The 17,354-nt window shown below is 36.1% G+C and overlaps 1 protein-coding gene and 1 pseudogene across 1 annotated transcript; both read right to left on the reverse strand.

Moving 5' to 3' along the window:
• Positions 1-4,403: 4,403 nt before the first annotated feature.
• On the reverse strand, positions 4,404-6,968 carry LOC131312822 (senescence-specific cysteine protease SAG12-like). The gene is made up of 2 exons (XM_058340824.1): positions 6,386-6,968; positions 4,404-5,410 (listed from the first exon to the last, which is right to left on the reverse strand). The coding sequence occupies exons 1-2, from the start codon at positions 6,825-6,827 to the stop codon at positions 4,815-4,817; spliced, it is 1,038 nt and encodes a 345-aa protein (XP_058196807.1). The 5' UTR covers positions 6,828-6,968; the 3' UTR covers positions 4,404-4,814.
• A 6,380-nt stretch (positions 6,969-13,348) lies between these two features.
• LOC131312823 (zingipain-2-like) lies at positions 13,349-15,678 on the reverse strand (annotated as a pseudogene).
• Positions 15,679-17,354: the final 1,676 nt, after the last annotated feature.

The following is a 17,354-nucleotide window of genomic DNA, read 5'->3' on the forward strand; positions in this document are numbered from 1 at the left end:
ATCCAATTGTTAATTTCCTTATTATAAGATATTCTAATGTTAGTTTTTTTTTCACCATTGTTTTGATGTGGTTGACCTAACTGAGCATGTTTCTCATATCACCAACTCCAAAAGCATTTTCCTCTCCTTGTAGCCGACAGGAAAAAAAATAAATCCCTTTGTATCTAATCCTTTTATTTGTACTGAAAACCTTTCACCTAACTCATTTTTTAAAGGAAATGATCAGGTTAGTATTGTCACTAAAAAAAAGTATTACAAACATTTACGGGTAGTTTAGAAAATAGTGGTGAAAAGTAATGCTTATTGAGTATCCATAAACACAACTCATGGATTTAAATGAATTTATTGCACCTAAAGCATTTAAAGAATCCTAAACATGTGCCCCAAACTTATGCCCAAGAGGCACCTATTAGCGAGACCATTTTTATAATTCAGTTCATTCTTCTACATTTAACTTATTTCTCATCCTTCCCAAAGCAGCCTCAAGGCATATGTGAAATGTCAAAAATACCCATTTGTTTAGAAGAATATGCATAGATTTAACTTAAATTCATTTAAAAATGAAAGGGCAATATTGTAATTGTGTATTAAGTTTAAGTTTAGAAGAATGGATGAATTTAATTTAAATTCATTAAAGTTTCAAAAGAGGAGAAAAAATAAATTATGGTTAAGTTAAATTCAAAAGAACGGGACCTAAATGCCCTAGGTGCGCTGGACCCTTAAAAATAGTCTACTTAAGAAAAATAGGATGCACGTCATTTCAGGAAAATAATGAAAATCAAGAGAGCCATACTGTTCAAATACCAAAAGAAATACTCCTACGTACCTTGAATTTCATTTTCAAAGGCAACCCCATCATCAAAATATTACTCCTGATGGACTGATAGAAACTAATTGCTGTATACATCTCAAAATCAGTGGAGAAAACACATCTGTGAAACAAAACAAAATCCAAGAGATTCAACAAGATTCCCCTACCAAAGAGTGTCGGAACGTTTTTTCACCATCTCTCTTAAAATCAATCGGTGTTAAAAAATGCTTCAATTAAATCTATCATTGCATTCGATGTCACATTTGCGAGTCTATTTTTAGAGTAATCCTAAAGAATGACATTGTATAACTAAATTCATAGCTAGGCACCCCGGGCCTAAGAGAAATAGAAGAATCTTTTGCTCAGCAAATTTGGACCGAGCCTTGAGAAAATCCAAAAAAAAAAAATGCTTTCGCATGTACTTTCAGTATTTCATAATCCATCACTCAACCAGGCAATTTTAGAAACACTTTCCACTAATGGAACACTTCGAATATTTTATGGCCCCACGCTTTCGTACGAGGGAGGACCACACACTTTTGTGAGAAGGAGCAGTATATTATTGCTCCTGGAGTAAAATTTTCCTGATCTTGATCTTTTTGTGGTCCCAAACGGGGACCAGATCGACCGCATTACACGCTGTAGGGCGGTTGATGGCCTACAGCATCTCCAAATCCCTTTTTAATATATGGTGCTTGAGACAATATTCACGCATACCTCGATTAATTCTTGGTGGACCTATCCCATTGTCTACTAGCCAAGAGCTCATTTAAAGCTGGAGTAAAACCCCGTATGAGCTGACCTCACACGAGTTGATAGCTTTTGGAAAGTTTCAAAAAGGAAATCTTAAGAGGGACCAGACCGTTTCAGGCCATGACCGCTAAGCCGACCCTTGAGATTATGGTTCCAAAGAATTTAGAAGTATATAGGAACCCTCTATGTTTTTTCACCAGGAAAATTGAAAAGATAAATCTACTCACAAAGCAAAATTATTTCTACTAGTATTCAGTAGGCTAAAATTTTAAATAGCTATTCATCATTACAAACATTTAAAATTATCAATTAGTAGAAGTCACTTTTGCATTTTTATCCAATTCAGCCCTCTTTTTTAGCAGACTTATTTTCAACGGGTTTACCTTTGCAAACCTAATGAATAATATGACACAAGTTTTGAAGGTCGTAAGTTGTTTTTGAAATACTATATGTGGGGCCCTAAACAAAAAATATCATTTGTTTGCTCGGGGCCGATGTTCGATTTGGCTGATCTTTTTGTTCTATTTTGTTGTTGGCATTTTTTTTGGTCTCATAGGTCATGTCATGAAATTTATTGGCCTAATACAAGGTGAAGTCTTAATTTGCAATCACAATTTTATGATCAATTATTGGATACCCCCAGAGTCGAACCTAATGACGAAACCTACGATGTGGCTTTGCCATCTGCTATCTAGGACATGGAGGAAATACACAATGATCAGATTTAGGCCCCGTTCCAGAACACCTTCTTAAAAAATAAGTACTTATTTCACATTTTCAAACTCAAAAATAACGTAAATGAAAAATAATTTTTCAATTTTTTTTGCACCATATTAAAGATCTCAATGAGATCTATCAAACAAGATCCATAGTGATAGGAAAATTATTTGCGTAAGCACATGATTTTTGAGCTTGAAATTGCCTTCTTAAAAAATAAGTACTTATTTATCGTTTCGGAACGGAGCCTAACCTATTATGGGGTGGTTTGGCCTAATAAGCCAAATGAATTATATTTTTGTCTTTAAAATTTGTTTTCTGAAAAAATATTTTACATCGTAAAACATTTTACGTTGAGACAAACGGAGCCTTAATTTCATTCGATGTAACATGTAATGAACTTAAGACGTGTTCACCAGGGGTTTAGTTCTAGAGTCCTTGCTTAGAAAGAGTATTTGTTTCGTTTTGGTATTTAATTTAATGATGATGTTTTCCTTGATGATGAAATGATTTCATTTTCAAAGGCAACCCCATCATCAATATATTACTCCTGATGGGCTGATAGAAACTAATTGCTGTATACATCTCAAAATCAGTGGAGTAAAACACATCTGTGAAACAAAACAAAATACAAGAGATTCAACAAGAATCCCCTGCCAAAGAGTGTCGGAACGCTTTTTTACCACATCTCTTAAAATCAAACGGTGTTAAGAAAAGTTTCAATTAAATCTATCATTGCATTCGACGTCGCATTTGCTCAGCAAATTTGGACCGAACCTTGAGAAGATCCAAATAAAATGCTTTGGCATGTACTTTAAGTATTTCATAATCCATCACTCAACCAGGCAATTTTGGACTACTTGTTTGCTGTCAGTATGTTCCAGAAACACTTTCTACTAAGGGAACCCTCCCAATATTTTATGGCCCCACGCTTTCGTATGAGGAAGGAGCACACACTTTTGTGAGAAGGAGCGGTATTGCTTCTGGAGCACAAAATTAATAAAATTTTCCTGATCTTGATATTTTTGTGGTCCCAAACGACGGCCAGATCAACCGCATTATACGCTATAGGGTGGTAGGTATCTGGTGATTGAGACACTAATCACGCATACCCCGATTAATATTTGGTGGACCTATCTCACTGTCTACTAGCCAAGAGCTTATTTAAAGCCAGAACGAAATCCCGTACGAGCTGATCTCACATGAGATGATAGCTTTTGGAAGGTTTCAAAAAAGAAATCTTAAGAGGGACTAGAACCATTTGCCTCATATCATGACCACTAAGCCGATGCCTGGGATTATGGTTCCAAAGAATTTTGAATTATATAGGAACCCTTTATGTGTTTTCACCAGAAACATTGAAAAGATAAATCTACTCACAAAGCAAAATTATTTCTACTAGTATTCAATAGGCTAAAATTTTAAATAGCTATTCATCATAACAAACATTTAAAATTATCAATTAATGGATAATATTACACAAGTTTTTGGAGGTCGTAATTCAGTTGTTTTTGAAATACTATATGTGGGGTCCTAAGCAAAAATTATCATTCGTTTGCTCGGGGCCGGTGTTCGATTTAGCTGATCTTTTTGTTCTATTTTGTTGTTGGCATTTTTTTTGGTCTCATAGGTCATGAAAACTTATTGGCCTAATACAAGGTGAAGTCTAATAAGCCAAATGACTTATTATGGGGTGGTTTGGCCTAATAATTTATCCTATTATGGGGTGGTTTGGCCTAATAAGCCAAATGACTTATTTTCTTTATTAAAATAATTTGCATTTGTTAGTTTTTCGTTAATTTTTTTTGTAGATTATTGTTTCGTCATAACAAGAGGAATCTAAAAAGTAAAAAAATACGATTGAAATCTAATTTTTTAAAATTAAGATGAAAAAAATTGGCTTATTGGCTTATTTTGTCTTTTTTCAAAAAATTTATGGTTATGATTGGCTTAAAGTTTGAAATGGATTACACCAGCAAGAAATTCCAATGAATTATATTATATGTCATGTAGCCGAAGAAATATAATTCCAGTAAAAATAGATGACATATAGCAACTAATCTAATTTAAAAATTATTGGCCAGAGCTTTGAAAGCAAAATATTCCACAATATCATGGCTATAATTGTAAGAACATATATCATTATCACACTTCAGCTGATGAAAATACATTTTCTTGTCGACCCATATATAGGTAGAGACAGAGTTGTGCTTACACAAGCTAATTAATTTATTCACATACACTTCACTAAGATTACATACACAGTCGCGCACTATATTTAAATTTGTCTTACACTTCTTCCGTCCCAAAATTTTCGTCTAGTAGGCAAAACGATGACTTAAAAATAATTTATTTTTGTTCAAGAAAAAAACATAGCTTTTTTCATAAATTAAGTGAACTTATTGATATCTGGTAAATTGTTGAAAGTTTTAAATTTGAATTTTTCTTGCGAAAACTGTATTATTTTTAAGTTCTCAATCGTTTTGCAGACCGGATAAATATTATGGGACGGAGTGGTAGTGATCTTTAATATTCACATAATTGGGTAAGAAGCTTTTTTAGCAATCCCACACAGGCCTTCCTTGGCAGCCACATCTCTTCTCATCTTCACATACCCATTCTCACCCCATCCAGAGCCCCACGAATTCTTAACCAACCAATACTTAGTCCCATCACTAGTAGTCCCATATCCAACCGCGGTCACACCATGGTCAAGCATCGTGCCGCACGCTCCGTTGAAGACACCACTCGAGTAGAACTGGAAGTCGTATCCACCGGCGTCAATGGCAACCGATACCGGTTGGTTAGCCACGGCTTGAAGCAAGGCCTTCTCGTTGTTCTTTGGCACGTCTTCGTATCCGGTTATCTTGGCAGCAACAGGCTTGTTTAATTTCTTGCTTTTGCAAGTTCCGTCTTGTCCTACGTAAGGGTAATTGGCTTCTGTCATGAGACCTTTGTTTTGCTTGATGAATTCGAAGGCGTTATCCATATACCCACCTCTGCAACCCTCGTCTTTTCCTTTAACGTCACAGTCAACTAGCTCTTGCTCGGATAGAGATACTAGCTTCCCGGTTTTGAGTTGGTTAACGCCTTCCACGGCTGCTACTGCTGAAAACGCCCAACAACTTCCTGTATAAAAGATTGTGACGATAATTAACGTAAAACAATTTTATGTCATGGGAATTTGGTGGGCCAGTTATTAGTACTTATTCTGTCCGTCTAAATTTGTTTGTCTAATTGTCGAAATTTGGGTCTTTCAAAAATATACTTACTTATATCTTACATTTTTTTAATATTTTTTATGATTTTGAAGATTTTTTATAGTAAAACTAATTGAGATCTACCAAATAAGATCTATATTGCATAAAATAGTTACCACTTTTACTAGAATTTGACACCATATTTGACACCACATGTATCAAAAAACATCTCAATAATTATGTTAGAAAACAATTTTTTGTCACTTATTATTGCAAAACTCGATCAAATTCTTGACATCTTTAGATATTTGACCCCACTACGAACAGACCATGGTTCCGCCCTTGAGGATGACTCAATGTTCTCGGGGTCCTTATACAATACCCATTACCAATTTATCTTATTCTAACTTCATCTTAATTTCGCTCGACGTATCATGTAACGAACTTAAGACGTGTTTAGCTGGTTTAATTTTATGGTCCTTAGTCAGAACGAGTATTTGTTTCGTTTTGGTATTTTAATGATGAGGTTTTCCTTGATGGGTCTAATTTGGACAAGAATCATGTGTGGTATTCATCCTTAAACATAGGGGCCCATACACAAAGAAAGTACATATTTATTTTGCTGGCCCTTTGAATAACAAAGTTTTCTAAGCCTTTGGAGTTTATGGACATATATCATATAAATTTAGGCAGAGCCTTCAAAGAAGAAGGATTTCTTCCTGGACGTACCCTTCAACAATATTAAAACAAAACGTAAAAGTTTGAGGTCTCGAAAAAAATTAAAGCTTAGACTAGTGTGTGATTTAATTTTCTTTTGATAACTCAGGTTCGACTATGGAGTTGTTTCATATATATATATATAGACACACACACTGAATGATGCTAATCTATATTTGATGCTTACCACATATGCCTTGTTTCTTGACAGGAGTAACCGCGCCTTTCTCCTGCCAATCCATAGCAGACGACACAACAGTTATATTTGCGTATCGAAAATGTGCTTGTTTTGAGCCAGACGTCACTTTACTAGGCGATTGCCTCTTGTAACCATTACGAGAAGCCCGGAACTCCTCGTTGGTCAGGTCAGCAAATTGGTTCACACTCAGCTTGTATCCTTTGTCCACACCGGAGTTAAACGCGTTGATACGGTCCACATTGTCCTTGAATATCTTATACCGGGCGCCCTTCTCTTGCTCATCCTCGTAAATCCGTCCGTGGTGAGACATCCATTGCTGGTGCCTTTCTAGCATGGAGTATTCCTCATTGATAAGGCGAGAGGAAGCTACTACTAATTGAGAGGCCAAAATTCCAAAGACAGAGACCAAGAAGGACATGGTAGAAGCCATTGGTGCTAAAAAGTTGCACCTCAGCTGGGAATATTGGGGAAGTTGATGATATGTTAGTGGGTCGTTGCATGGCTGAGGTTTTATAGGCCAAGATTCCAGTAAACATTTGTTATCTAAAATAGCTCAATTCTTGGGATCACCTCACCTCCCGTGTAAGAATAGAAAAAGACTGCGGGAAGGGCTGAAGAAATTATCCCGGGATGTGGACAAACTAGTCTAGGACACCCTGCGTTACCAAAACCTAGACATCTACATCATACGTGCCTTACAAAATGTTCTGATTTAGACCTACACAAGTGCAATAAAATCCGCCCGTCATTTATTTGGATTTCCATTGCATGAGTGGCTGTGGTTCTAAGCAGGAGTGGGAGACACAAACGGACGGGCCATTACTGTACTTGTATTGTAACTTCTTTCTTATTCCACATGGGTCCACGTACCACGGAAAATTATTGGGTGGTCTTGCGCACCATGGCACCGCCACGTGTATTCTCAACATCATTCTCCTCCACAAATTTACGTAGGGCTCTAGGTTAAGTATATGAATCCCACATGAATTTGTGGTGGAGAGTAGTGTTGGGGCCCATACCACTAAACAATTACTCGTGGACCACAAGTAGATAGTATGAATTTCAACCTTCATCATTATGTATATCGTTCTATGAGGCATTTTTTTGCAGACAAAAAGTTATTTTTGATAACTCAGGTTTTTGTTTGCATGTATCTCGACTAATCCTGTAGGTCCAATTTCAGCTTCCACTTGCGGGTGTCCCAAATAAAATTAGAGCAAAATTCTGTATGGACTGGCCCAACGGAGTTGATAATAAACACAAGCATAGAAATTAAGAAATATTTAGAGAATTGATTTTCACATTCCCTTTTTTTATATCCATACTCATTTCTTTGTATTTTAGCAACAAAAAAAAACACCTATACTTTGAACACTAAAAAGAAGAAGAAGTGTAGATATCAAAAAAGAGAGTGTTGATATCAATTCCCCATATTTATGATGGATTTCGTAATTTCAGAATAGAGATTTTATTATGCACTCCAGCAAAGACTTTAGTTTCAAATGTTAGTATTCTTATGCTTTGTTGTTTTCAATATTGAAGAGTGAGAAAAAAAGTTAAGAGGGATGAAATATCTGAGGTACTTGTTGGAACTTGTTAAAGGGTTGTGAAAACCAGTTAAACTTGGGATATCTAATGTTCGACGGGTGTGTTGGAGATGCTCTAAGATACACCGCAAAGAGTGACAAAGCAACATGAAGGATCATACGTACAAGGAATCTTTGAGCTCCGTATATAAAACTTGAAAGGAATAAGTTGCTGAAATTTTGGCGAAACGATAAATTGGAAATATAAAAGGATTAAGAGCTTAATTTTAATTAGATGCGTGTGTGCTCAATTATACTTGAGAATCGCAAAAACTATGCCATGAGGGGAAAATATTTTCTCATACAAGAATCTAAAACTGGTAAGAGAAAAGATTCAAAGTTACAGAAGTATATATATTCTTCTCAGAATACTGTAGAAGCAAGTCTATCAGTGCAAAGGAAAAGTACAAAAATATTTTAGGATCAGTGGTGGGTGGAAAAGCTTACACAAAAATGTATAATTGGTTCTCTGCCTTATAAGTGTGGAGCAGGGCTTAATTTGTCCCACTATTTGTCTGAAAGGCGGACCTGGCGTAACGGTAAAGTTGCTCTATTGTGACCTGGAGGTCACGGGTTCAAATCGCGGAAACAACCTCTCTCTGTTTGCAGGGGTAAGATTATGTACATCAACCCTTTCTAAGACTCCGCAAAGGCGGAAGTCTCGTGCACTAAATTTGCCCTTTTATCCGTAGGGATTAGGTCTTCGATACACGCTTAGTTCATTGTTAGTAACAACAAGTCTACAACTACAATTAAACAAAAATACATGCAAATACTTACACACACTCACTCACAAAGCAAGAGGAGCCCACACATACTACACATCACCTGTATGCGTGGAGTCCACATGTGTGTGAGAGTGTTTGTGTTTCTAAATTTTTTGTATTGCTTGTGCTCACCAGCCAATTGAGGCTAGCGCCCAAGGCCTCTAATTCTGAGAGATCTCAGTTTCATATATATGTGTATGTATGTAAGGTGCTAGTTTTGACTTTTCAAAAACGATTTCAATTGATAAAATATCCTCATTCAGGTAAAATACCTCCTAAGAAAATATCTTTTTGTCATGCTTGATTGTTCCATAAGATCCATCTCTCGTGTGTATGTAAAATACTTAGTTCCGCTTTCTCAAATAAGTATTTAAAAAATAAGGACTTATTTTCAAACTTAAAAAAATGAGCTTATGAAAATAATTTTTTTAATTTTTTTTTTTGTAGAGTTTGATAGATCTCATCGAAATTTATCAAACAAAATTCATATTGCATATTTTTTGATTTCAGTAAGCCTATTATTTTTAAGCTTGAAAATTGCAAATAAGTACTTACGTATTTTTTAAGGGGGAAATCTGGACCACACTTAGAACTATACAGGGTAGAGAGTATTTTTGGGTAATCCTGACTTACATCACAAAAAGGAAGAAGTAGGTTTTTCAAATGCAAAACAAAATATATACTGTATTAGACTAGAATGTTTGATAACATGCAATACTTGATCAATTTTTGAAGGCCTCACACTCTTGTTCGCCTTAGGCCTCTAATGAGGTTGGGCCACCCATTGTTAGAAAGGCAGTTCAATAGCTAAGTCAGGAATTAGAAGACCTCTCAAAGACTTGGATGATCGAACTCAACTACTCAAGCAATTGAGAATCATAGAAGGGAAGTAAGAGACATTAATCATGTTCTACTTGCAATTCTTGAACGTACGCATTGGATCAGTCCATACAGCCTTGTTATGACATTAGTTGCTCCTTAGGCCTCGTTCCAGAATACCTTCTTAAAAAATAAGTATTTATTTCATATTTTCAAACTCAAAAATAATGTAAATGAAAAATAATTTTTAAATTTTTTTTTCACCATATAAAAGATCTCGATGAGATCTATCAAACAAGATCCATATTGATAGAAAAATTATTTACGTAAGCACATGATTTTAAGCATGAAATTGCCTTCTTAGTCTCTTGAATTGGTCGGCATATTGGGTCAAATACCTAGTAGTTATAAAAAAATCACAGTTTACCATGATGAATTCGAAATGTAAAAGCAACCTATGAAAATCAAGAGCCATATATGATTTTCAAATACCAAAAGAATTCAAAGAAATACCTTGATGATGAAATGATTTCATTGTCAAAGGCCCACCCCATCATCATCAACAGATTAACTCCTGATGGAGTGATAGCTGCTCATTGCCATATAATATCACAAAACAAGTGGAACAAAACGCATCTGTGAAACAAAACAAGAATAGGAGATTCAACAAGATTCCCCTACCAGGAGAAATGACAGAATCTTCTGCTCAGCAAATTTGGACTGAGGTCTTGAGAAGATCGACCCAATTGAGAATCCGTGCAAGCAAGCTAGCTAGCTAGCTTAGTTTAGGTGCTTTCGCTTCCACTAGTGATTCACTTCCAGTAGTACTTCATAAATCATCACTTTTAACCAAGCGAATTTCTCTACGTAAACTAGCTAGCCAGTAGCCAATCAGAACCAATAGCTGAGCTTTCTAAAAGCAGAAAAGTAGTCCAAACTTTGGGGGGTCTAGTTTACGAGTAATTATTCACCGGTAATCAATAGCTGAGCTTTCTCCTCCACACGTTTTCTGTGAGATTTACGGACTTAATTAATTGTGTGCTCCGCATAAATATGTGATAGATAAGGGTGCACGGCGGTACCTCAAGATTCCACTCATTTCCACCCAATAATTTTTCAGGGAGCCTTAAAGCAAAGATTAAAGACCCATGACTTCTTAGGTAATAGACACGGTTTCCATAGCAACGGCGCCGCTATTCGCAGCCCGTTATTTTCTCCCGTAGCCCACTGCATTTCGGTAAATGGTTGTTGAAAATCATAAATAACATTTCGGTAAATTGCTGTTGAAAACAAGATTATATTTCGGTAACTACATGTCGAAAATATGTTCAACTTTCGGTAAACAACTGCTGAACATGCTTTTTCGGTAAACATCTGTTGAAAAAAATATTATATTTCGGTAATTGGATGCTGAAAATATATCTCAATTTCGGTAACTAACTATCGAGTATAATTGAAATTTTTTAACGGATTATGAGAGTAAATAGAGGGCTGCGAATAGCAACGCCCCATAGCAATATTGCTCTTTATTAATAGCTACAGATCTATTACCACGCTATTTGTTGTCCCAACCATTTATGAATAGAGCTAGATATATACTGTAGTAACAAAGGCCGGCTCTCTATATTTGGAGCCCCAACGCGAACTGACAATATGGGGTCCTTTTTTTTTTTAAATTGAATTAAAAAAAGGCAATTAAGAATGAAATCAGCAAAAAAGGCAATTGGAGCCCCAGTGAGGGATCCCTTACCAGTCTACCGTGCGGACCTCCCCTTTTCCGATCGAATTGCGACGATCCGAGCCGCTCAATGTGTTTAGAACGTGATTTTAAGGGTACTCGTGAGAAATCAGCAAAAAAAATGATCGGGAAGGGCTTGATCCGAGCAGTTTTTTACTGAATCGTTCAATAAAAAACTGCTCGGATCAAGCCCTTCCCGATCATTTTTTTTGCTGATTTCTCATGGGTACTCTTGAAATCACGTTTTGATCACTTTGAGCGGCTCAGATCGTCCCAATTCGATCGGGAAATGGGAGTCTCGCAAGGTAAGCCCGTGCGGTTCCCTCACGGTAAGCCCGTGTGGGATCCCTCAATGGAACCAGACTATATATATATATATATATTATATATATATATATATATATATATATATATTTCTTGTTTATCTTATACAAAGACATCAGAGTAATGAAAGTAATACTAGCAATTTTTAACTAGAAAGTGTATGTACGTACGTGTAATATATATTTGTGAAAAAGTAGGAGCGTTATATGCAAAAGTTACTGTAGGGGCAAGTTTCGAATCCACAACCTATCACATAAAGGCCAAAGTTTCTACCGCTGGTACAACAAGGAGACCATACCAAAATGTGGGCGATTTGTATCTATAACTTAGTCTGACTTCGGGGTTGGCCCAAAAAATAGGGGCTCTAGGCGGCAGCTTTTCATTCCTTGTCCTAGGGTCGGGCCTAGCCTAGCCTGCTAGGAAGGTTGTAAAGAATTGTGGTTGTAGGCTCTCTGTTTGTTTCGATGTAAAAATTTTTACGATGTAAAATGATTTTGGAACAAATAATTTTCATGTAAAGTATTTTCTGTTGTTTGCTTCACAAATAAATATCCTACTATAACACATAACAGGAAAATATGATAATAAAGAATAAGGGAGAAAGGAAAATATAGCCAATGATCTCCGCCTATACATTTAACATGTATATATTATATTTACAAAAGGAAAGATCATGGTCATGGATACAACTAGAAGCTCTAGACTGTAGATTAATTGCCATCTCTCTCTCTCTCTCCAGAGAGTTTAATTTCAGGAGTGTCTGGGTGGAGAAAGCGAGAGAGAAGGCGTCTAAAGAGATAAAAATGACTTATGGGGTAATTTGAGAGAAAAACATTTTCAGTCATATAAGGTAAAATATTTTACACTATTTTTGCCCAACCAAACGACGGAAAACGAGTAAATTTTTTTACTGGAAATCATTTTACATCAAAACAAACGGAGCCGTAGTGTAGCAAACCTAACCAAGGCATAACAAATAAGTTATGCTTTGCTATGGTTTTGGTTATGCCTTGCTATGGTTCTGTTATGCTTGTAATAAGTTTTGGTTATATTCATAATAATTTTGTTATGCCAAAAGTTACGGTGTCCCCAAAATGACCGGGAACACCGAAGTCATTCCCTTAATGATAATATTACCCATTCACGCTAGTAATTAAGTCATACACCACAACTTTTATGTGATATGTCTTCGTCTTGACGAGAGGATCAAAAAAGTAAAAAGTTATGATTTTTACACAAGTAAAATATCTAAAGAAAAGCTTAAAAAATTGGATATTTTCCAAAATACTTGTGTAAAAGTCATAATTTTTTACTTTTCCGATTCCTTTCATTGAGACGAACCGAAATCACACAAAAATTTGGCGTAAAATTAACAAATGAAAAAAAAAATTAATTAGAGCCAGAATGCTGAGATGACAAGATCCAGAACCCATATCAACTCGCTCCCTCTCACACCTCTCTTGTTCCCTCTCTCACTGCCTCACTTCCCACACTCAGAATGCTGAGATGACAAGAGCATTTATAGACTCCATTAATTAGAGCTTTCTCGAGTATCCTTTTGTAAAGAAAAGATAGGTGGTTGTTGCGAGCTCACTATACTCGTGCTGGTTGGATGCTGGTCGTTGTGGATTTGAGCAAAAAAAAATCAAAAACAAAAATAGATGACATATATAGCAACTAATCTCTTATTTTAAAAAAACATGTGCTATAATTGTAAGAACACATATCATTATCACACTTCCACTATCAAATAGTAATACATTTTCTTGTCGAGCGATATCGATACATAGAGACAAAGCTTGTGCAAACTATATATGCACAAGCTAATTTATTATATTATTTTTAAGTTCTTGTTTTGCAGACGGGACAAACATTTTAGGACGGAGTAGTAGTAATATTTCACATAATTGGGTAAGAAGCTTTCATAGCAATCCCACAGAGGCCTTCCTCGGCAGCCACATCTCTTTCCATCTTCACATACCCATTCTCACCCCATCCAGAGCCCCACGAATTCTTAACCAACCAATACTTAATCCCATCACTAGTAGTCCCGTATCCAACCACGGTCACAGCATGGTCAAGCCTCGTGCCGCATGTCCCACTGAAGACACCGCTCGAGTAGAACTGGAAGTCGCGGCCACTGCTATCGATGGCAACGGATACCGGTTGATTAGCCACGGCTTGAAGCAAAGCTTGCTCGCTGTTCGTTGGCACTTCTTCATATCCGGTTATCATTGCGGCAGGCTCGTCTGAATTTTCGCTTTTGCAAGTTCCTTCTTGTCCCTCGTAAGGGTAAATTGGCTTCTGTCGAGAGACCTTGGTTTTGCTTGATGAATTCGAAGGCGTTAACCATATACCCGCCGCTACAACCGTTGTTTTGAACATTGCAGTCAACCAGCTCTTGCTCGGATAGAGATACTAGATTACCGGTTTTGAGTTGGTTAATACCTTCCACAGCTGCCACAGCTGAAAACGCCCAGCAACATCCTAGGCAGAAGATTGCGACAACAATTAATGTAAAACAATTTTATGCCATGGGAATTTTGTGGGCTAGTATAATTACTACGTAGAAAAAATGAATTCGCTCTCAATGACGACCAAGGGGGAGGGAAGAAGACCATATAGTTGGGTCAAGTTACTTGACCCGACTCATGACACAAAATAGTTATCATATGTACTACATTTTGACACGATTGACCCCCACATGCTTCTGTTAAAAAAAATTATATATTATGTACCTTATTTTTGCCAAGCTCAATTAAATTCTTAATTAATTAATCACTCCAAGTATTTGATCCAATTACATACAAATTTTGGCTCTGCCCTTGAGGATGACTCAATATTTTGGGCGTCCTTATACAATATTCATTACCGGCCAGTTTATTATCCTAACTTCATCGTAATTTCGTACATAGTACCATGTAACTAATGTACTTGAAAAATATTCTAGACTCCTTAGATAGATAGTGTATTTATTTGTTGATGGGGCTTTGGACAAAAATGTGTGGTATCACTGGGCCCATGTACGAAGAACGTGGAGTCTTTATTTTGCAGGCCCTTTGAAGAAAAACAAAGTTTTATAAGCCTTTGGACTATATATATATATATATATATATATATATATATATATATATATATATATATATATATATATATATATATATATATATATATATATATATATATATATACAGAGTCCCGCTCTTACGAGGACCACCTCATTTTAATAAAATGGGAGAAATGAGGAGGTCCGCATTTTAGTTGAAATGCGGACTCCTTCATTTGAAATTGACTCTGTGTGTGTGTATATATATATCAATCATAAAAATTTATGCAGATCCTTCATACAAGAAGGATTTCTTGCCGCGCGGACCCTTCAACAAGATTAAAACAAACGTAAAAGTTTGAGGCCTTCAAACTAAATTAAAGCTTAGACTAGTGTCTGATTTAATTTTATCTTGATAACTCAGATTCAGCTACGGAGTTGTTTCATATATACTATTAATGATGTCTATTTATATCTTGATACATACCACAACTGCCTTATTCTTGACGTCAGTAACTGCGCCTTTCTCTCGCCAATCCACATCAGACGACTCAACAGTTACATTTGCGTACCGAAAAGATAATTGTTCTGAACCAGAAATCACTTTACTAGGTGATTCCAGCCTCTTGTAACCAGTATGAGAAGCCTGAAACTCCTCGCTGGTCAGGTCAGCAAATTGGTTCACACCCAGCTTGTATTCTTTGTCTGGACCAGAATTGAACGCGTTGATACGGTCCACGTTGTCCTTGAATATCTTAAACCGGGCGCCCTTCTCTTGTTCATCCTTGTAGATCCGTCCGTGGCGAGACATCCATTGCTGGTGTCTTTCTACCATGGAAGATTCCTCGTTGTTAAGGCGAGAGGAAGCTAATTGAGAAGCTAAAAATATTCCAAAGACCAAGACCAAGACTAAGGACAGGGTAGAAGCCATGGTACGTACTAAGTTGTACCTCAGCTAGGAATATTGTGGAAGTTGATGATAGTGTGATTGGGTAATTGCATGCATGGCTGAGGTTTTATAGGCTAAGATTCTCATAAACTCTCCTTGTCAAAGAGACAGAGAGATCAGCGCTACACACATCTTTTTGCCTTGCAAAATGGTCTGAGTGTTCACACCCAAGACCAACCCAATGAACACGCAACCTAGAATATAATAAAGTTATTGGACAATTTATAATTTTTCATCCTTAAAAAAAAAATTGGAGCTAAGTAAATCACAATCAATCATCCCATGGACCAACTGATAAAAATTTACCACAAACGATAACATGAATTCAATGTTTTTACAAAAATGTTACACAAAGTGCGGAAGTAATGATTAAAAAATACTACTACTAAAATGCATTATCCTATGGATGTCAAATACAAAAAATTCCTAAGATGCCGCTAGAGTCATTGTCTAACTCCCTAACTAATGTGCGTGTATGGGGTTTGGAGGTTTAGGTCTTTGAATTGCCTACCCACCTGTTGGGATATTTCCTCCCTTATGAAGAATATGCCTCTTCCTATGCCCTCTATTGTAAGCTCTTCGTTATCAATGGAAATTCTGAACTTTTTGGCAAAAAAAAAAACACGAGCATAAAAAGGCCATTTCTTATGATAATATATGGCGATTATTTGCTCGTTGAGGATCTTTTAACTGATTCATAACCGTTCGATGAATTAATATAAGTTTTTTTCCTGCCCTTTACTTTGTAGAATGCAATATTGAGACAAAGAGAGCATTTTTATTATTATATAACTTAATTATTATTTACGTTAATTGATGATAAAGAGAGCATTTTTATCCCCGTTTTTTTTTTTTAAAAAAGGAGCATTTTATCCTCTGAAAGTAAGTCATTGTTTTTATTAATATGAATAAACAATTCGGAATTATATCATTAATTAACTATATATAAAATATTTTAGCATTCAATGGTGATGCCGTTTTTTTTTTTCCACTTCCGGTCCTTTGAAATCTTTATACTAATTCATTTCGAAATAACTGTTAATATATTATATCTCTTTTTGCTTATACTCATTTCGAAATAACTGTTAATATAATATATTAAATAACTGTTAACATTGTACTCCAAAAATAGGATGCATGTCATTGCAGGAGAATAAAGAAAACCGAGAGTAAGAAATACGTTGATGACGAATTAATGGAACAAGACAAGAACAAGAGACTCAACAAGATTCCCCTACCAAGAGTCAAGAGAAATGGAAGAATATTATTTGACTTGACTGAGGCCCTGAGAAGATCTAAATGATCACCAAAACTGACGCCATAAAGGATGGACTCCGGTCCCTGTAGCCCCTCAAACCCCTTCTAAGGGTACAACAAACTGTGCACGGACAACACGCATAGCGCGATTTTGGACCCGTCTTAATTCATATGACTGGAGCCGCTTATTTTGTTAAAAATATTTTGCTTAGGATCCTTGATACACAGCACCCTCGGGCTGTTCCACATGTAGTTTAGGGGGTTCGTTTAGGACTTGAAAAATGCACCAAAATTTTGCATTTTTTTAACACAAAATTTTATTTTATTTTTTCATATCGTCGGCATTGAATTATTCATGAGTAGGCAAAACAAAAAAAAAAGCTGGCGTGTAACCAAGGACGGAACCAAGATTTTACTCTAACAGTGGCGAAATGTATACTAAAAAGTATAGTAATGGCGAGATTATATAAG

Source organism: Rhododendron vialii, chromosome 13a (genome assembly GCF_030253575.1).
Source record: "Rhododendron vialii isolate Sample 1 chromosome 13a, ASM3025357v1".
Classification (NCBI taxonomy): Eukaryota; Viridiplantae; Streptophyta; class Magnoliopsida; order Ericales; family Ericaceae; genus Rhododendron; species Rhododendron vialii.

Bases quoted from the DNA above. Each gene is read 5' to 3' on its own strand.
- LOC131312822 (XM_058340824.1), bottom strand. From the start codon at position 6,827: ATGGCTTCTACCATGTCCTTCTTGGTCTCTGTCTTTGGAATTTTGGCC. The intron at 5,411-6,385 runs GTAAGCATCAAA...TCTTTTATACAG, and splicing joins CAAGAAACAAGGCATATGTG to GAAGTTGTTGGGCGTTTTCA.